This window comes from Rosa rugosa, chromosome 4 (genome assembly GCF_958449725.1).
Source record: "Rosa rugosa chromosome 4, drRosRugo1.1, whole genome shotgun sequence".
In the NCBI taxonomy this organism is placed as follows: Eukaryota; Viridiplantae; Streptophyta; class Magnoliopsida; order Rosales; family Rosaceae; genus Rosa; species Rosa rugosa.
The window spans coordinates 48746639-48767547 of record NC_084823.1 but is presented as its reverse complement, the minus strand read 5'-3'; the positions used below and the strand labels follow the sequence as shown (position 1 = coordinate 48767547).

At 39.8% G+C, this 20909-nt stretch overlaps 4 protein-coding genes across 4 annotated transcripts; 3 read left to right on the top strand and 1 right to left on the bottom strand.

Moving 5' to 3' along the window:
• Nucleotides 1–7423: 7423 nt before the first annotated feature.
• On the top strand, nucleotides 7424–7678 carry LOC133742808 (uncharacterized). The gene has a single exon (XM_062170488.1). It carries the CDS (start codon nucleotides 7466–7468, stop codon nucleotides 7676–7678), a length of 213 nt encoding a protein of 70 aa, XP_062026472.1. The 5' UTR covers nucleotides 7424–7465.
• A 2933-nt stretch (nucleotides 7679–10611) lies between these two features.
• LOC133743993 (pachytene checkpoint protein 2 homolog) lies at nucleotides 10612–14658 on the bottom strand. Its single transcript, XM_062172094.1, has 14 exons — nucleotides 14028–14658; nucleotides 13825–13888; nucleotides 13546–13652; nucleotides 13295–13362; nucleotides 13005–13108; nucleotides 12733–12837; nucleotides 12536–12625; nucleotides 12376–12451; nucleotides 12202–12271; nucleotides 12045–12115; nucleotides 11820–11910; nucleotides 11185–11312; nucleotides 10941–11069; nucleotides 10612–10852 (listed from the first exon to the last, which is right to left on the bottom strand). Exons 1-14 carry the CDS (start codon nucleotides 14161–14163, stop codon nucleotides 10712–10714), a joined length of 1380 nt encoding a protein of 459 aa, XP_062028078.1. The 5' UTR covers nucleotides 14164–14658; the 3' UTR covers nucleotides 10612–10711.
• Nucleotides 14659–16095: 1437 nt separating this feature from the next.
• On the top strand, nucleotides 16096–16869 carry LOC133743618 (uncharacterized). Its single transcript, XM_062171605.1, has one exon. The coding sequence runs from the start codon at nucleotides 16193–16195 to the stop codon at nucleotides 16625–16627; it is 435 nt and encodes a 144-aa protein (XP_062027589.1). The 5' UTR covers nucleotides 16096–16192; the 3' UTR covers nucleotides 16628–16869.
• A 1639-nt stretch (nucleotides 16870–18508) lies between these two features.
• On the top strand, nucleotides 18509–20853 carry LOC133743567 (pentatricopeptide repeat-containing protein At1g08070, chloroplastic-like). Its single transcript, XM_062171543.1, has one exon. The coding sequence runs from the start codon at nucleotides 18610–18612 to the stop codon at nucleotides 20704–20706; it is 2097 nt and encodes a 698-aa protein (XP_062027527.1). The 5' UTR covers nucleotides 18509–18609; the 3' UTR covers nucleotides 20707–20853.
• The last annotated feature ends 56 nt before the right edge of the window (nucleotides 20854–20909 follow it).

The window sequence follows — 20909 nt, the reverse complement described above, 5'->3', positions numbered from 1 at the left end:
AATCTTAATGGGGTATTAGGGAAGACTCCCTTAGAGTGTATTGGGTAAGAGAGAATTAAAAAAACTTAATGGGGTAAGTGGGAAAAAAATCCCTAGAAATGGGGTAAATGGACAAACCATAGTTAACTATGTACAGCGTAATTAATTAAGAATGAGAAAAAAAAGTATTATTTATATTTTATTGCAGAAAAAAGAATGAGAAGGTGAGGGCGCTGAGTTTGCCCTTATCTCGCTTCTCAAAAAAAAAATGAGGAGAGATTTTTTTTTTTGAAAGGTGAGAAGAGAGAATTTAACAAAATTAAGATGCGTGAGTGCAGCCATTTTACACCCGCTTATGCGCTTGCTGGAAGACTAATTCATCATTAATTCATTATCATCATTTTTGTTTTTGGGCTTTATCATCATCTTACTGTTTTCAAGTCATTGTGAATATAAGATCTTACTTTACTCTCATCCAACCAATGGTTTTTTGCAGACTACCACGCTCACTTGCTGTTCTTCTCTCCAATCTTAGTAACAGAGAAATCTCATTCATCAAACAGAACCCTAAAACCCTAATTTGATTTGATTCAATTCAATTCAGATGACAAGCGTTGCCAGAGCAAAAGTGGAGTTAGTGAAATTGTTCAAGAGATTGGGCAGGAGGCACTCATTCATCCGGTATGGACTTCCGATGATCTCCTGCACCGTGTTCGGCTCCGTCGGCCTCGCCCATCTCATCCAAGGCAGCAAAGACATCGCCAAGTTCAAAGACGACCAAGAATAGGAGATCATTGAGATATGAAATCTACTTCTAGAACCGAACCCGAAAATTAGGGACTTAGAGTCGTGTGATGCTGGTTGTAGATGAGAGTTAGAGTCATGATAAATTGACAATTAAAAATAAACAAATAGAACTATAGAGAACTTGAGAGAGGGCTTTGTATTTGATTTTTTAAAAAAATAAAAAAGATACTTAAACATGATTAACTCAAAAAAAAAAAAAACGCGCACACACAAAATTTATGGTGTACAAATTTAAATCCCAAAAAAACAAAAAGGGGTCCGCATTCAGGTTGAAATGACTTGAACGCCCCTAAACTATGTGGTCATAAATATCGTCACTCGCCCCGTCAGATTCTGCCTGAGGCAGTCAGGTTGAATTGACCTAAATGTCCCGATCTTCTCACGTCTCCCGGCCCTAAACCCTAAATCCGAGGCGGTCAGGTCGAAATCCCTTAAATGCCCCTGAACTCTATGGCTATATGGGGATTTTGGTCTGGTTAGGAAGAGAGAGCTAGAAAGGGGAGAGAATTAGGCCGAAGAAATTTCAGCACGGGAAAAAAAGGGTAAAATAGACCGAAAGAATATGGCACATTAGGAGAGAGAAATCTGTTGCTGGGTATATATATCTTTTCTAACATCCCTAATTTGATTTGATTTAATTCAATTCGGATGACAAGCGTTGCAAGAGCAAAATTGGAGTCAATGAAATTGTTCAAGAGATTGGATAGGAGGCACTCATTCATCCGGTATGGACTTCTGATGATCTCCTGCATTGTGTTCGGCGCCGTCAACCTCACTTATCTCATCCAAGGCAGCAAAAACATCGCCAAGTTCATTACGACCAAGAATAGGAGATCATTGAGATCTCAAAGCTATTTCTAGAACCGGACCTGAAAATTAGGGACTTAGAGTCGTGTGATGTTGGTTGTAGGTGAGAGTTAGAGTCATGATAAATTGACAATTAAAAATAAACAGATAGAACTATAGAGAACTTGTGAGAGGGAGAGAGAGGGCTTTGTATTTTTTTTTTTTTTTTTTTTTTGAGTGGAAGACGTCAATAGAACCAACACACACACCCATGCAGTGTATCCCAGCATAGCCAGACTAATCACTGCACCGCAGACGCACGAACCATTGGGTGTTTTAATTAACCCAGGTCCCTCAAATTTGCTGGCCACGGGATGGAGCTGGGATTCGAACTCTAGACCTAGGGGTTCCAGACTAGAGAGGGCTTTGTATTTGATTTAAAAAAATTGAAAAAGATAAACATGATTAACTTCTAGATTTAATTGGGTGGGTGATATTAAAAAAAAAAAAAAAAAAAAGGCGCGCACACACAAAATTAATGGTGAGCAAATTTAAATCTTAAAAAACAAAAGGGGTCCACATTCAGGTTTAGATGACTTAAATATCCCTAAACTATGGGGTCATAAATATCTGCACAGGCGGTCAGGTTGAAATGACCTAAAAGTCCTTCTCACGTCTCCCGAAACCCTAAATCCGAGGCGGTCAGGTTGAAATTACCTAAATGCCCCTAAACTCCGTGGCTATATATATCTTTTGCACCGTCCTCAGCTCCTCACTCTCCCACAGTGCACTCCACTCAGAAAACCCTCGCCCTCCTCCCATGGCAAGGCTTAGCCTTACCACCAAACTGGCTATGGCCAGCACTATCTTTTTTTTGGGGTTGATTTTGCTTCAAAGCAGGCCCATGGCCGGTCTCGCCTACGAGACTCGTTTGGCAAGGCGCTTTGCGTTTTTCGAGGGACTGCCACTTCCATCTCCATCCAGCTCCGGGAGAGTCCCCGCCTGGAAGATCGCCGCTCTCGCGGCCGCTGCCGACGGGAAGATGAAAGTCCCAGCTTCTGGTTTCTCGGCGCCACCGCCTGCCTCTGCTTCGAACAGTAAGTTTCCGATGCTCGTCTCAGTTTGCTTACTGTAATTTCTTTCACCTTTCCGATTACATTTTACTTACTCGATTTTCTTCACTTTTAGGGAAGGCAAGTACTCTTACCACGACTATTTTTGTGGCGGCGTTTGTGATCTTCTGTCTTTTCTGTACCTATATTGTGTGCGCTTACTCTGTTGGATTTTTCGATTCCTCCCACGAGGACAACCCGGTGTACCCAAACCCGGCGGACCCCCTACACGCGCTGACCGCTGACGAGTACGCTGCTTACCAACAGAACCAGGGAAACTAAAACAACCAGTAGAACCGGGAGGAGCCATTTAGCAGGTTGGAGCGGTTGGAAACTATGATGCACGGAAACGCGAAAATGCCCGCGTTTCCCGTATCAAAACGGGAAACGGGTCGGAAACGCGTATCCGGATTTGGAAACGGTTTGGAAACGTCCGTATCCAATGCGGAAACGCCAGAATGTAAATAAATCGGAAATGTGGGGGTAATATTGACTTTTTACTCTACAAAAATTGAAAAAAAAATAAAATAAAATAAAAGACCGGATCGAGATAGAGTCAGCCAAGCATCGTTCTGCAAAAACACACCCTTGTTTCTCTTCTGCAAAAACCCAGATCGAAACACACCCTTGTTTCTCTTCTGCAAAAACCCAGATCGAGATTGTTTCTCACTTTCTCTTATGCAAAAACGAGACCCAGATCCAGATCGAGATCGAGACCCGGATCGAGATCGAGATCGAGAACCAGATCGAGCTTCTCCTCTTCGGGCGTTTCTCTTCGGGCTTCTCCTCTTCGGTTGTTCCTTCGGGCGTTTCTCTTCGGGCTTATCTTCTTCTAGCTGCGCCGCTTCGGGTACGTTTACTGCCCTTTTGCTTTGCAATTTTAATTGGCGATGCATCTTGTATCCATGTTTGTAAAATAGTCTAAGTATAATTGTTGGTTGACAACTTGACATTATTGACATGTGGATTGTGATAGCCGTGTATTGTGAATTTGTGAATTGTAATTTGTGAAATTGTGAATTGTAATTTCAGGAACCATGAGCAGCGGAGGAACACCTCCTATTAGTTCTAGTGTCGGGTCTGTTAACGCCGGTGCTAGTAGTGGATCTGCTGATCCTGAAAATGAGACCATTGATGATAAAACACCATTGTGGAAATTTGTGAAGAAGATGCTATGAATGATAGGTTTATTATGCAGTCTATAACATGGTGGGCTATCCATGGAGCTTCGGCACCATCTCTCCAAGCCATAGCCTTCAAGGTTCTAGGTCAACCTTGTTCTTCTTCATGTTTTGAAAGAAATTGGAGTACTTACAATTTCATTCACTCTGTGAGGAGGAACAAGATAACACCACAAAGAGCGGAAGATTTGGTGTTTGTGCGTACCAATCTTCGCCTTTTAGCTAGAAGAAGCCCAAGTTACAATGAGAGTGCAACTCAAATGTGGGATGTTGGAGGTGATGAGTTTGATTCTTTAGAAGGGACTAATGTTGGAAGGCTTGAGATTGCTAACCTTTCACTTGATGAACCACAATTAGAGGGGGTTTTGTTTAATGTTGATCATGAAGATGAAGACCTTGAGGATGTTGTCCAAGTTGAATGAAGTTGATGGTTGTTGACTTGTTATTAGTTGTGTTAACCTTTTATTTGAACCTTTGGATTGATAATGTTTGATTGTCATAAACTAGTACTTTGTTTATGTTTCATATTTTTTTTTCTAATTATATATATATATATATTTAATTGGCATTTCCTTCACGTTTCCGTTTCCTATTACATTTAAGATTTGTCGTTTCCACGTTTCCGATCGTATCGTATCTGGATACTCGTACCCGTTTCGGTGCTTCTTAGGTTGGAAATCTCTTTGAGAGGACTCAGGGAATCATTTTGGACTTCAAGGAGGAGATGGGTGGTGGTACTGAGGCACCTTTTCGACACCTTTTACTGATGCGGATATCTGGCTCTGGTTCTCATGTTGTCAATGCACTTTTTGTGGCCATTGGTGGCTTTTTTGAAGCAGTCGAAAACATGGTCGCCCACCCTTGAAGAGATCGATTCATTTTTAAAGTTCATGCAAGGACTAAAGATAAAAGGGTAAATTTCACAAACAGTACACCAAGTAAAGGCCACTAATAATTTTTATACATAAAGTTACAAACCAAACATTTTGGTACACGAAATCTGAAACTCGACCCACTATCAGTACACGACGTCAATTTTTGACACCAAAATGTCCATTATGCCCTCAGTTCTTTTTTTTTGAATAATTTTTTTTTTCTGTTTTTTTTTTCCTTCGTTTTTATCTCTCTTTTTTTCAGTTCTTTTATCTCTTTTTTTTTTTTTTCGTTTTTATCTCTTTTTAATAGAGGTCGATCCCAGCAGCAGATCGACCTCTATCCCAGCAGCCGTGATCTTGCGCGCGCCCTCCTATCCGGCCTAACCTTGCGCGCGTCCTCCAGCCCCACCTTCGCTGTTCAGACTCGCCCAGCGCATCACCCATCCCCGTCTGGCCTCCTTCACATCCTTGCAGCAGCACCACAGCAACAGCGCGCACATGCCCAGCCTTCGATCCCGTCACCGATCACCTGCTGCTGCATCGCCCACACCTGTGACCAGACCTCCCTCCACTTGATCTGCCCTGCACGCCGGAGCACGCACGCAGCAGTCTCTGCCCAGAAGGAACAAGAACCAGAAGCACGAAGAGGACGTGAAGAAGAGAAAAAAAAAAAGGGCGGGTTGACCCGGTCCAGAAAAGAGGACTGACTCGGCCCAAAGAAAAGGTCCGGTGAAAAAAAAAAAAGAAAAAAAAAAAGGGAATCCCAGCCCGAAAAAAAAGAGATAAAAACGAAGGAAAAAAAAATAACAGAAAAAAAAATTATTAAAAAAAAAAACTGAGGGCATAATGGACATTTTGGTGTCAAAAATTGACGTCGTGTACTGATAGTGGGTCGAGTTTCAAATTTCGTGTACCGAAATGTTTGGTTTGGAACTTTATGTATAAGAATTATTAATGGCCTTTACTTGGTGTACTGTTTGCGAAATTTTCCCAAGATAAAATAGGGTTTAATATATAGGTTCCAATGAGAAGTGTCAATTTCCTCTGTAGTTGGTTGTTTGGTGAATTTCCTCTGTAGCTTGTTGTTTGGTGAATTTCCTAAGTTTGAGTTTCCTTTAAATTTCCTCATTAATTTCGAAACTGTGTCTATCCCACTTCTGTTTATACACCTTATTTTGCTTATTTGGCATCATAAAATTTATCAAAGGTCAAGGAGGAATTTCTCCTGCATATCAGGTCAACATGACCCAAAAGAAGAAGCATGCATGTATGAATACACTGACCATGTGCTAGTCACGTGACCGTTAAAAGTTGGGCGCCGTTAGGAGCGATGCGGTTAGTTCAACAAACAAACGTAGACCAAAAAACAGTGAAAGCTAGTACATAAGAATTTTTACCTCGACTTAAACCTAATTATCACCATTGAAAAACTCGATCTTTCCTTGGTTGTTTCTACTTTCTAAATAGCACATGAGTCTCTGCTGATCCACAACACATCGCTCAGGTCGGAGCAATTCAGTCTCTCCATTCCCTACAGCCAGAATAAGAATTCCAGTTCGAGGTGCGACGCTGAGATTCCTCCCCAGACCGCGGCCCTGTCTAAAGTGGTATGTAAATTTTCAATTTGTAAATTAAATTTTGAGCTTTCTTATGAACTGGGGCTTAGGGATTTGTAAATTCAATTCGTCAACTCATGATTCATTGATTTGCTTACTTTTGATCATGGAATTTAGTTCATGAATTTATATGTCAATTTTATTTCATTTCAATTCATAGCAGTGCAGCTTTTACTGTCAAAGTGGTAAGTAATTACTTACCATGCAGTTAAGAATTAATGCTTATTAAGTGAGCAGCATAGTATGTAATCTCACACCGTTCTCACTTCGTGCATATATTGGCTTGTCGATATGAATAAAATCATATGTTGAGAGTTCTTCTCACATACAAACGTACACCCTCATCATCAACACAGTGGATTCATGATAAAACTATGACTTTTGCTATTTAAATGAAAGGTAACTACGTATTATTTAGTGTAGAATCGTTAAGATATATAACATACAATCTTGAAACATGATATTTTCGAAGAAACTAACAATTTTATGAAGAAACAGATATATATTTTCTGTGTTAATCAACTAATGTACAAGTATTGTTGTTTCCTATAAAAAAAAAAATGCTACATCGGTAGATTATCATGTTTTGTGACTTTGTCGAACATGTATGTTTAATCAACAAGTTAATTATCAAACCCATAGATGCTATATATAAGGGTTGATGGTTTTTTTTTAGGCAAACAAAGAAATATATTAAAGTATTGAACCAAAATCCCTTGCCGAGTTCAATCCAATAATTTAGTGTTAAAATCAAACTGGAAGTAATTTTATTGTATGGGAAAAGAGAGCGAAATGAAATATATATGAAATTTTGAAGGGTATGGTGGCGAATAGGCCCTTATAACAATTCATCTGCAGGCTCCAGTGTCCCGCACCCAAAGTGAATTAAAATCCCCAGAGATTTAACTATAGAAAACACATAAATTGATAAACAACACAATTGGGACACGTCTAAACGTGCACTTGTCCACTCACAGCTGCGTCCCGAGTCCCAACCCTCTCTCGAATCCTCGAAAACCGACCTTACCTTCGGCCTCATCTTCTTCATTTCACCTATCGATCTACTCGTAAATGCTTGGCCGACCGAGGAACTACTGGGGAAGTAAGTAATGGGGGCGGATTGGGGACCGGTGATCGTAGCGGTGGTGCTGTTCGTTCTGTTGACTCCTGGGCTCATGTTTCAGATTCCGGCCAAGGGGAGGGTGGCGGAGTTTGGGAATATGCAGACAAGTCTTCCCTCCATAGTTGTACACTCCCTCATCTACTTCGGGCTGCTCACCATCCTCCTTATTGCTATAGGTGTTCATATCTATACTGGCTAAAAATCATGCATGCTTGTTAGTTGTACATGTATAATCAGTTTTAAAACTTGGTATCATTTTTCTTGTTTAATTTGTCTATCATATCATTCTTGTTATGTATAACGGTTCAATCACATCATGAAGGTAACAATTAATCATGAATTCATGACCTAAGGAAAAAAAAAAAAAGAGAGAAGCCAGGAAATTAAAATAACAAAATTTCATGTGAAATTTCATTAGTTAAATGATGACTTAATAAATAGTAAAACTATAAATTATGGGCAATCGAAAACTCGAGATTCAAGAACCTACACGGTTCACACTGAAACAAATTTAAATCCTCACATAACAATAACAACACAAAATTTATTGACTAGGGGTATTTATTTCAACTCTATTTTGAAGGCTTTCAATTCTTCACAATTGTTGTCACAAATTTCTTTTAGAACGAAAATAATGTCACACTTTAGAAATTAGTTAATCCAAAATTTTGTGTCCAATCGGTAGTATTAGTTGATCCAAAATCTCATGCCCGATCAGTAGTGAACTTTGGTCGCAAACGATTAGATTCTATGGCTTTCCAGTGTTCGATCTTGAATGTCGGCGTCCGCAAAGAAACAAACTTCGTCTTGGGTTTTGCCATGGAAACAAACCCGATTTTCCTAGAAGAAGGCTCCAGATTTTCCTTAGGCTTACCATAAAACATCGTTTTCACGACTTGCCCTATCTGAGCCAAACCTTTAGCGACTTCTCCTATCTGAGCCAAACCCTCAACAAACATTGTTACAGAAACAAGTTTCACTGCGGGTATATAGAAAGATATAGAGTGACCTGCGAATTGAACAAATAGTAATGTGTGCACAACTCACCAGTTTAATGGTCCTTTATATAGACTATAGAGTAGGCTCCCTGTCGAATTTGGAAAGCTACAGCTATTCCTATTTTAAGCAGGAGCCTGTTCTGCAAAGATTCTTGATATACCCAACAAAATTGGGAACCAGACATACAATTCCTATTCCAATTGGGGAGCAGAGTTCGTGATTAATATTTCCACTTTCCTTTTTATTGAACTTACCTAAAAACCATTTATTCATCTGGGCCGAACCCAACACTTTAAAACTCTAACTATAACCTGGCTTAGCCCAATCACTTGAAAAAAATTTACAAATGGCAGAGAAAAATCCCTAGAAGATCACAGCCGTTGAAAGGCCTGACACCTATAAATCCCTATAACCTGGCTCTTAGCTCTTAAGCTGTAATCATAAAATTAACACAACAAGCTAGTTGTTGATAAACACAAGAGGACCAGTGTGCAATGTGGATGGCAAACTAAGCTAGTAAAGAACAATAATTCTCACCAAGTCATATCCCACTTCAAATCAAACTTTCAAATAATACATTGAAATTGATAGATTATTACAAAGATGGAACGGCTGATACAGTCCAAATGCAGCTAAAGCAATTGACAAAACAAAGAATTTCGTTATTTCAAATTCTCACTAGTTATTTCTGGGAGAAAGAAGCACCTGGTTCCATTGCCAACCTCTTCCATTCCAGAGCTTTCTTCTTCTCAGTTTGAGGGAGCGGGAGAACAAAAATCATGGGGGGAGTTTTTTAATTTTAACTCAAATTTCCGCGGCCTCAACACGAAAAGGATGGCTGCGTGTTATCAAAATATTCATGACTTACTGCTAAAGTGCCTGATCAAAGGAGAAAAGATTTCAGCTCTCAAAGGAAAAAAGATAAAAAATTCCATCTATGTTTATCACGTGGCACTGAAATTTTGCCATAAATAAAATGTTCCTGAAAGCTCTAATTTTCTACTATGTGTAATAAGTATATATATATATATATATATATATATATATATATATATATATATATATATATAATGAAAAATGCCAAAAAGAATCACTGTATTTCTACATTACTCGAGTGTATGGTTGCGATTTTTATTATAAATGAAGAATGAGCTATGTACAGATAATGGCCTTGTGGTTAGTGTTGGAACTTGTTTGGATTAGAGTCTGCGGTGACATGAACTTGTACTAGATTTCGGAAACTAATGTTATGATATGAATATATGAAATGTGTTTGAGCCATTTTGATTGTGTACATTCTCTTGTGGGTGAATTTCATTTCCTGCTTTACTAGTCTGGTTGTTGTCTGAAACTCTGAATTGATGTGGATGTCAAGACAGTGATGAATTGTTCTATTGTTTGTTTATTGCTGCTTAAATTGTTTACATATGAGAACTATAAAGGCGCGCTGTGGAAACAGGGTTATTTAGATAAAGAGAATGGGTGTTAATGGCCACCAATTTCAAGAGCAAAGGGAAACAGATTCTTTAGATCCGATCAGTGCTGATTATGAGACAGAGCAGCTTCTACAAGAATGAAAATGGTTGCTCGCACAAGGTTACATGTAGCCAAGTGGTCTTGGACTTTGCTAGGCCATTAAACTCGAAGAAATGGGAAACTGCTGGATGATATGGAAGGACAAGATTACATATAGCCAAGTGGTCTTGGACTTCGCTAGGCCATTAAACTCGAAGAAATGGGAAACTGCTGGATGATATGGAAGGAAATGGATATGTATCCGATATAAAAACTCGGACAATTTTGATTCAAGGGCATTGCGTTGCCAATGAAATTGACGAGGTGCTGCTTTGTGTTTGCAAACATGACGAAAAACATGCAAGGTGATGTGATGAAAGAAGGTGAGGCCACCAAAGCATGTTGCTCGACTAGTCCCCCCTAATATATAATTCTTGACATCCAATCAATCAACTTAGTTTTGCAGATCAGATTGTCTAAGCTGAAATTGATTAAATGTACGTATTGCACCAGGAACTCAAACCTCGTCGTACATACATCAATCATAGGTTGCAGACTATATTTACTTTACCCGGTTCATGATATGACAATTTAACTACAATCACCACCATCAGGGCGCAGACAAGGAGAAGCTGTTAATGCATTGAAATGAATTAGATTTGGAGGAGTTGGCGTAAAAATTCTTTGTTTACAAAGCTGTGAAAGAAAGCTAGCCAATTCAATCAGGTAGCTCAGAACGCTCCCTCCTTGCTGTATCTGTCATTGCGCACAAGAACTTGCTAGGGTCACAACTGTAAGGATTTGAAAGAGCCGCATGCGCTAAGAATGGAAGCTTTCTTAGAGATCGTCCACTTAATCCCTGTGGAAAGCAGAAAATCAAAATCAACTATCACGAGGAGTACATATTAAAGGTCTACTTTAGAAGGCATTGAAGAATGTGTTCCAACCTCACACGCTTCTGCAGTTTCATGCAACTGCCTACACAAGTGTAGTGGTGTCTGGGCATCATGAATCTGAGGCATATTCAATCTCTCTTTCAAGCTAGCATAGTTAGGAAGCATGAGGCTTTCACAACCCTAAGAATTCAGACTGTACATTAGGCATGATTCCATTTGCAATTTCTCCACATTAGAACTCAGTGGAGAACACAAATTTTTAAAACTGTGGTATCTGAGCAGGTGAAATACACACCTCAAAATTTGATAAAATTCCTGTTCGTATGAGTTCCAGCAAGCAGGACCTTAGGATTTCATAACGCGCTTGCAGAGTTGGGGGACCAACATATGCTTTTATATCAGCTCGATCGACAAATGCGATATCTGCAACCCGAAAATGGTAAATTGACACATAATAGGACCAGTTATAGTATTTCTGTTTGTTTCCTTTCAAATAGCTAATCAAGTATAATCAATGGAGACGGAGCAAAGAGGATAACATTACTCCAGCAAACATGGTGAAGAAACAGATAGAACACCGACAACAATCCAAATGAGGATAAAAATAGGCTGAAAACTTTGATTCCAGCACATAAATTTGGAAACTTGGGAAAGTGGGGTCCAAAATTTCATGTGTCAACTCCTTGTTAACAAATCATGCATATCTGTTGCTACTTAGAACCGTAGTGGACTGCAGACTGATGTGCGATACCAAAAATAGACTAAATTGATCTACACAGGGAGGGAAACAGAAGTGCATCAATTCTTTCCAAACAACAAATTACCGCTCCAGGTAAAGATAAATGGCAACCAATCCAAGGAGGTTTTTCATTTAGCGTGCAAGGGTATAAAGTTAACAATCACGTTATAAGAAAGTGACTGCAGTCTTACCAATAGCAGCAGTTATGTTGGATGTTGTTAAAATTATCACATTTGGTGCTGATTTCAGTTTGTCCAGCTGAGTTAGTAGCGCATTCACCACCTGGCATGTTAATTTAAAGGTGCCATTTAGAAAAGGAGCTGGTGTGAACCAAATCCAAAATGTTAATCTAGATGTTTGATTAAAAAAAGCTTAGAAAATAGGCTGCAAAAGGAGAAGGGAAGAGAGCATGGTACCCGAATAGAATCTGAAGGTTCAGAACCAGATAAAGCGGATTTTCTCGCAGCAGCAAGGCTTTCAACTTCATCTGCAGCATCATCATACATTTATAATCAAGCCAGGTGGAAGAAAAATGAGCATAAAATCAAAAATCACAGTAACAAAAAATCTCACCAATCAAAACAAATACCAGATTGGTTTCCTCCTCTACCATCTCTTGAATTTTTTGGAAAAGCTTTGCAACCTTAGATTGAGAAGAAATATTCAACATTGGTAAAACCGCATGTTCCAAATCCAATTTTAGTTTACAAAGAGCAGAAAAATTCAATAATAGTGTCAACTACATACCAACTTGCCACTTTCAGAGAACCATTTGCTGAATAGAGAATGTGCATTAACTTCAATCAATTGGGACTGCGGGTATCTGTAAAGCATAAAACGATGAGTCTGGCAGTCCACAAATATAGACACATCGCTTAACGGAGAGAAAAGTGATTCATCCAGGAACCTGGAGTTAAATCGGATGGATAGCTTCTGAGCCAATGCTTTACATAAAGAGGTTTTTCCAGTCCCTGGAGGCCCATGTAAAAGAACAATGCTGCAAAGGCATAAAACCAATCACATAGGTATTAATGAGAATTTCTTAGCAATCACAGAATAACAATCATGTCTGGATATAGTTGAAATCACTAAACAATTCCTTACCGATTCCATGACACAAGGAAAGGATTAACACCCTTTTCAGTAAAATGTAATGCACTAGCCGCGTACCGAAGCAACCTTTGCTTCAGCCCAGATTCATATATTAAGCTGCAAAAGTAAATGAAATCAGTTGTTTGAAACCACTATACCACAGCAACCATGTCATGATATTCCTCAATGTCCCGGCTATTCACGGAACATGGGAAGCAGATGTCACAACATCAGTAGATTTATAACTTCTACTAGGGTGAAAATTAAAGAAGTTGCAAAGTAACCTTTCCCACATGCCATCGAATTCCTTTGCTGGAAGAATCCATTCATTGAAGGTAGAAGATTGTCCTTCCCCACTTACATCCTCACATGCTCCCTCTTCGCTAAGCTAAAATAATAGTAACACGGTTGCAGACAGAGGAAATGCAAAGAACTGTCACTCTACCGATATACATAAGCAAACACATGTGCAGTTGGATAGAAAGCAAGAAGTTTGTATCAATCAAAAGATACAAACTAACTACTGACAAATGAAAACGTCCTGTCTAGGCTAGACATGAGCACTGCTTTTCACCTGAAACACATGCACAACAGGTCTCGCTTGCCAGAACAAAAGGATGTCATGATTCTGCACCCACTCATCTACAAAAATAAACAGTTGAAGCATCAAAACCAGTGAAAAAAAGATGGAAACTGATGAAAAGTGTTGCACTATCAATATAAGCGTCAAAAGTCTCAACATCTATTCCCTTTGCCTTTCCTACGAAATTTCATTAACCTCAGGGACTGACCTAAAGTCATAGATAAGATCACAAGAAAAGTTACCGGTGTCACAAATACAGATTCTTTCCACATTTTGAGTCAGGAACAGATCATCAGACGGCACCGGCACAGGTCCATCAGTATAGCTCAAACTCCTCTTCTCAAGCATTCTAAGCATTTAACACAAAACAGTAAAAGCGAAAACACGTTAGTCCTAATCTCTCAATCTTCAAGCATTCCCAAATTCTATTAGTCTAAACAGTCATTTCAACAAGCATACAAGACCCAATTAAGAGAAAACCGAAAAATCAAAGTTCACGAATGAAATTGAAAAGCACACACCTCTCAACAGCTGACCGCACATCGTCAATCCGAGCAGTGCTCGACGGCTTGAGGCAAACCTCAACTGAAACCCACAATCAAAAACGACGTTTCTCCATCAAAGAACATAAATTTACAACTAAAAACCATCGCAAAACCCCCAAATTGGAGCCATTTCAATCTCAAAATTAGAAATTGATGATGAAAAATTGTGGCATACAGACCTGAAACGAGGACTTTGTCCTGGGGAATGATAGGAGAAGGAGTTGAAGCGACGACTTGGACGGCGCCGTTTTGGTCTGGGATATCGGCGTGTTGGGGGTTTTGCACGTAGATCTCCATTGGACTCGGAGCACTCATTTTGGGAGGTTTAAGAGGCGGAGAGCATCAGAGAGAGGGTCGGTAACGGCTTGGAGGAGACGAGCCAAAACCCTAGAAGAAGACCGCACAGGAATCTCTGGGAAATTTCTCTTCAAAATGAGCGGGAAGAAGATTTTAATGAATAACGGGAGTGTTGAGACTTGAGACAAATATCTTCGAGAGGTCAATTCTTGAAGCTAATGATTTGACTAACAGCTATAAAGAGACTTCAATGCAACACTACTGATTTTGTTATTTTAAAAAGCTGATTAAAATGTTAGAAATTTGATTTTTTTTTTTTTGAATAATTGCAAGTTTGTTCTTCATGGGGTTGAAGATGTGAGGATCAAACATGTGATTGAAAAAAGTGTCACGATAGCTAAATCATTAGCTAAGGGCAACTTAACTCATAAGTTTGCCCATAGCTAACGACTCTGGCACTGTCATTTTCGACTCATGCCTTAAGTGCTTTCCTCGATGATTTTTGTGTCAACATTTGTTTCCCTTGTTTAAAAAAGAAAAAAATTGAATGACATAAGTTTATTTATTAATTTTATTTTGTTTGAAACGACAAATACTCAAATACTTTAGAGACAGAAACCTCTACTACACTAGACCCTAATTAGTCGAATAGAATAACTCTAACTTTATTAATTGAGGGAGGAATAAAATTCACTCAAAATTTTTCCATTCGATTTTAAATGTCTCAAATCTGCTAAAGCATTTGTCATAAAAGTTTGATTCTTTTAAATTATGCTTATTAGTGAACATCTCAAAACCATCAAAATCTTAAATGATAGACTTTAATATGCAAAGGAATAAGTTCATTAGGTCTAGATGACATGGAGATTAGGTGAGGTTTCCTTTGTTTTTTCACTTTTTCTTGTTGTAGGTGTTTGGGTCTTTGGGACTCCATGTAAGACACATACAGAAAAGGGCCTTCCCCAATCCTTAGAGCAAGTTCACCCGTTGGGTCACCAGGTCACGGTCACCAGGGCAGGAAACTATTCACTGCCACTGGATCTTTGCTTCCACCCGTTGGGTCAGGGTCACCAGTCAGTTACTGTTCATCGAATATTTTTTTATTTTTTTTTTGGAAAATGAGAAATGTATGATGTAAATAAATAGTATTGATAAACAATTTGAAAATGCAACCAAAGAAAATTTTATTGGTAGACAAATTATATGTCCACCGACATGTTTTTTTTTTTTTTTAACTCCACCGACACTTTTATCACATGTACACCACCGACAAAGTTTTTGAAAATATGATTTTTTTTTTGTGAGAGGTAAATTAGGAAGTGAGGTATTTATAGGAAATTTTGGTTCTTTGTTTTTTCTTAATCTAACGGTTACAAACAATATATATATATTTTTTCTTTTCTCAATTTATCTAACTCCTTAATTGCTGCCCATCAGATCCCATTCATAATTAAAACCAACGGTCGAGATCTGTGGACCGTTGGCTTCAAATTTCCAAGCAAACCAATGGCTAGACGCCACGTCACCCACCCGCATGCCACAACCGGACAAAATCCGGCCTCCCCACGCGCCGCAGCCTTTTCTCCGCTAGAAGACAAGCGACTAGCTTGCACTCCACCTTCCTGGCGCGTCTCCCCTCAGCTCATCTTTTTGGGCCAGCTGGAGGCCTGGGTCACGGGCTCGGGGAGGAAGTTGCCCGAGCTGTTGTCCTGGGTCGCCTACTGTTGGGGAAGCCCAGATCGGTGGAACGGTGAACAGTGGAATTTTGGTGACTTGGGTCACCGTTTGACGTGGTGCCCGGGCGCCTTGAGCCCCGGTGAACTTGCCCTTATAGTAGGTCCATAAGTCCATTTCGTCAGCACAGCCCAACATGTGTTTAACAGAATTAAACTGTGCGAACTTATTTAGAGAGTTTATCAAGATAAAATTCTTGTCACGAGTCACACCAAAAGGATATGGTTTTATTCTCTTTCCAAAATAGCAATGTGAGGCTCTAAGTTGCCCAAGATAAACATGGTATCTTACTATCTTTTGTGCTAGCTAGAGAATGAAGAAAAAGTTACAGAATGACCATGAACAAGAACTTGAAATCCTCAAGGCTGTGGCACAAGCCTGGCAGAGCATCAGCAACTCCGGCAGCTCTAGGCCCATGACGGAGTTTGACGCGCGCCGGAGAAACTACAAGGGCAGGTTACCGTCTCGGTTCAAGCTCGAAGCAATGAGAAAAGCAGCATCATCTAGTGAGAGTGGTACCAATGCAAAATGGGACTTTGGACAATCACTGTGGGATGCTTATGAGATTGTGGCAGTGTCCAAAAGGTTAGAGTCAGGGTTAGTACTTGATGGTGAGCTAGATGGTTCTTCGGGTAGGGTCCATCGGAGGCGTAGAGAGAGTAAGAACAGCCTCAGGAATTTTTTTGATAAAAGGTCTTCAAGGAGATATACTGAGGCTGTTATACCACACACTGATGATGATACTTAATTCTACTTATTTTCTGGGTTTTGGCAGCCTTATTGCTATTGCTAATGTGAGATTCATTTATTGGGTGCATTATGCACATAACTTTTGACACTGGAGTTGCGCAACAAAAGAAGAAAAGTATGAATTTGTATGTGCTTTTTCTTTCTGTTTGAAGCAACTTTCATCTTCATGTGCTATGCTGCAGATAAAATTCTTGTATCACTAATGCTTAAAGAATCATTATGGTTAGTTTCTTATCTATACACGCATCACTCGTAGATCATGATTCTTATGTTTTCGATTATGTGGTAGTAGTCTTGTGTTTTGATGCTGATGCAACTCATGAATACAATTAACACAACAACAACAATAATAGAAACCCGTTTATTTACTAAGTGGAACTGCATGCATTTAATATAACAATAGGATCCTATCTCAAGAGCATAAGAACTTCAGCATGTATCGGAAAGACAGGCATTTTATTTATACAAAGCGGTACTGGTGCAAGTAGCAAGCTTCACCGGTAATATAAGTTACTACGTACTTTTGCCTGTCAATCTTAACCCTAGATCGCCAACATTCTCCTCCAAATTAAACCTTCAACGAGGTTTGAAGGTCTTCCACTTGAACAACTCAAACCCCTTGTGCTTCTGCTGGATGTAGTCATCAGCTTCGACATCAACTTTTTCTTCAATAACCACGCAGTTCCCATTCCTGTCACATTGTGCCACTGTTTCAGTCACTTCAACAACATTCCTACCAGGCTCAGGGTTGTGCTGGTGGTGCTGCCTCTGCTGGTACTGAACATAGTGACCACCGCGATGGGCTTCATTTGAAGGCACTGGATTGTTGCTGAATAGGGTGTGCCCATAGTGAGGGACGTCGGTCAGAACACTAGGTGCTCTAGCCATCCTATTAACATGAGAATAGTAGTCTGAGCCAGTTTGGTGTCTGGCAGGGTTGTCGTAGCTTGATCTCCTCATTGTTCTGCAACCACAAGTAGAAATGTTGGAAACAAGCTTCCAATTTATACTGTGATATGTTTCAAACTTTATTCTAAAAATCTAAAATGATAAGGTTGGATCCGATTCTCTAGCTTTTGTTCATATCAAACAGTACGTTTATTTATTCCTATAAAAAAAAACAGTACGTTTATTCGAAGCATCAGAAAAATAGTTACTGAAAAATGAGGTGTGTGCCAGAGATTGGATTCTTTGGAAGGTTCCATCTCCAAATTACGGCATTAAACATATTGGCTGTCTTACTCACTGTTTCAATCGTGCTGATGAATCCCCAAGCTTTCTAGATGCTCATGTCACAATATGTTGGGTAATGGGTATACTGTATAGCACTTCTAGTCACATTTCGTGATTTGTCTCTGCAACAACGGCTTACAAAGAAAGAGTATCTATGAGCTAAGATACTCAAAAGGTACCCGAGCAATGAAGGTCGTGACAATATCTCCGGCCTCCTGGTATGAGGCCTTTTAATAACATATCAAGAACTTCATCTCTGCAAAACCGGCTTACAAAGAACGCGTATCTATGTGCTGATATCTTATTCCGAAGGTATCAAGCGATGAAAGATTATGTCAACAGTTGCTTCAGCAGCTGAGTTGAACTTATCCTCCAAAAAATCGGCTTACAAAGAGAAGATGCCCATGTACTTGCTAACACAAGCATCTCGTAACAGGAGGAACGAGATTATATATTGAGAAATTCAATATTTATGTTGTCGTTATTCTTTTGAGAAATAAAACGACTGATAAAGAGAGACTCTCTTCGACACATTAATGCATCAATACATTAATGTATATCAATGTCATGTAATAGTAGATAAATCCAATATAATAATAGAATGATGTAACATTTCATAGAACTAGTACATCGGAACTGATTATAGTTATGTTTGATGCAACAAATTAGAGAAAGAAGAAAAAAAAAAGGGGTAAGGAAGAGAGTATTTAAAGGCATTGAAATGGCTTTAACAACCCAACACTAAGCATGGTTTTAACAACCCTTCCTATCTCCATCTCTCCCGCCATAACTGTAATACCCCAATTCCCACAAAACCCTAAAACCCTAATCCTCCACCGATGCAAAACCACCAGAGACCTCAACCAAGTCCACGCCCATCTCATCAAAACCCGCCTCCTCCTCAACCCAGCCATCACCGAAAACCTCCTCGAATCCGCCGCATTGATTCTCCCCAATGCCATGGACTATGCTCTCTCCATTTTCGACGATCTCGAACAACCCGATTCCTTGGCTTATAACATCATCATCAGAAGCCTCACGTTCAAGCAGTCCCCTCTTAATGCCATTGTTCTGTTCAACAAAATGGTCGAAAACTCTGTCCAACCCGATGAGTTCACTTTTTCGAGTGTGCTGAAAGCTTGTTCTAGAGTAAGGGCATTGGGGGAAGGAGAGCAGGTCCATGCCCACATTGTGAAATGTGGGTTCAAGTCAAATGGGTTCGTTGTGAACACTTTGATTCACATGTATGCGACTTGTGGTGAGCTTGAGGTTGCCCGCCAGGTGTTCGATGGATTGCCTGAGAGAAATGTTATGGCTTGGAATTCAATGCTGGCCGGTTACGTGAAGAATGAGCGTTGGGACGAGGTTGTGGAGCTGTTTCGTAAAATGTTGGAGTCGGATATTGGGTTTGATGAGGTTACATTGATCAGTGTTTTGACAGCGTGTGGGAGAGTGGCGAATTTGGAACTGGGAGAGTGGATTGGTGGGTATATAGAGGCAAATGGGTTGAAGGGTAACATTGCTTTGGTTACTTCTCTGGTTGATATGTATGCAAAATGTGGTCAAGTGGATAAAGCAAGACGAATATTTGATGGAATGGACATGAGAGATGTTGTTGCGTGGAGCGCGATGATTTCTGGTTATGGTCAAGCAAATAGATGCAGGGAGGCGCTTGATCTGTTTCACGACATGCAAAAGGCAAATGTAGATCCTAATGAGGTTACAATGGTTAGTGTGCTGTACTCCTGTGGTGTTCTTGGAGCTTTGGATACTGGTAAATGGGTTGACTTTTATGTAAAGAAGAAGAAAATGAAGCTTACTGTTACCCTCGGAACTGCATTGATAGATTTCTATGCAAAATGTGGTTGTGTGGATGATTCAGTTGAAGTGTTTAATAGAATGCCTTCAGTAAACGTCTTCTCGTGGACAGCACTAATTCAAGGACTCGCTAGTAACGGACAGGGGAAAAGGGCTCTTGAGTACTTCAAATTGATGCAGGAGAAGAACATCAAACCAAATTATGTGACTTTTATTGCGGTTCTTTCTGCTTGTAGTCATGCAGGTTTGGTTGACGAGGGTCGAAATCTTTTTGTCAGCATGAACAATGATTTTGGAATTGAACCAAGGATTGAGCACTACGGTTCTATGGTTGATATCTTGGGTCGAGCTGGGTTGATTGAAGAGGCATATCAGTTCATCAGGAACATGCCTATCCAACCCAATGCTGTTGTTTGGAGGACATTATTGGCTTCATGCAGAGCAAAGAAAAATGTTGAAATTGGCGAAGAAGCATTGCAACAGATAATCAGATTGGAGACCCCTCATAGCGGTGACTACATACTTCTGTCCAACATTTATGCATCTGCTGGTAGGCGCGAGGACGCTCTTAGAGTGAGAAATCAAATGAAAGAGGAGAGAATAGAGAAGGTGGCTCCTGGATGTAGCGTGATTCAGTTGGATGGAACGATTTATGAGTTCTTTGCAGAGAACAAGGTATATCCACACTCCGAGGAGGTTCACAATGCTACTCATGACATGATGAAACAGATCGAGGCAGCTGGTTATGTGCCCAACACAGCAGATGGAAGACTAGATGCAGAAGAAGATGATATGCAGCAAGCTTCAGTTTCTCACCACAGTGAGAAGTTGGCCATTGCATTTGGTCTTATCAGAACACGTCCTGGAACGACACTTAGAATATCGAAAAATCTTCGAGTTTGTATGGACTGCCACAATGCAACGAAGATAATATCAAAGGTTTTTAACAGAGAAATTATTGTTAGGGACTGGAACCGCTTCCATCATTTCAAAGAAGGGTCATGTTCCTGCAATGACTATTGGTAACCAAGAGAAGCTCTTGCATTTGAGTAGTCTGTAGCCTTCATCTTGTTGATTGTTATTCCTGACCATGTAATTCTAACACAATTTCAAAATCAATGTACCCAGTTGTTCTCATAGAATTAAAGTTCGATGATTTAGCAATTTATAGCATCCATTAAATTATTCATTAGATATGCTCAAAATAAAACTAAAAGATACAAGAGGAC

What these genes read in the sequence shown, in the direction of transcription:
- LOC133742808 (XM_062170488.1), top strand. Translation starts at nt 7,466, where the DNA reads ATGGGGGCGGATTGGGGACCGGTGATCGTAGCGGTGGTGCTGTTCGTT.
- LOC133743993 (XM_062172094.1), bottom strand. Translation starts at nt 14,163, where the DNA reads ATGAGTGCTCCGAGTCCAATGGAGATCTACGTGCAAAACCCCCAACAC. An exon ending in AATCTGTATTTGTGACACCG is followed by an intron (nt 13,363 to 13,545) that starts GTAACTTTTCTT and finishes TTATTTTTGTAG; the next exon opens with ATGAGTGGGTGCAGAATCAT. An exon ending in TTCGATGGCATGTGGGAAAG is followed by an intron (nt 12,838 to 13,004) that starts GTTACTTTGCAA and finishes TTACTTTTGCAG; the next exon opens with CTTAATATATGAATCTGGGC.
- LOC133743618 (XM_062171605.1), top strand. Translation starts at nt 16,193, where the DNA reads ATGAAGAAAAAGTTACAGAATGACCATGAACAAGAACTTGAAATCCTC.
- LOC133743567 (XM_062171543.1), top strand. Translation starts at nt 18,610, where the DNA reads ATGGTTTTAACAACCCTTCCTATCTCCATCTCTCCCGCCATAACTGTA.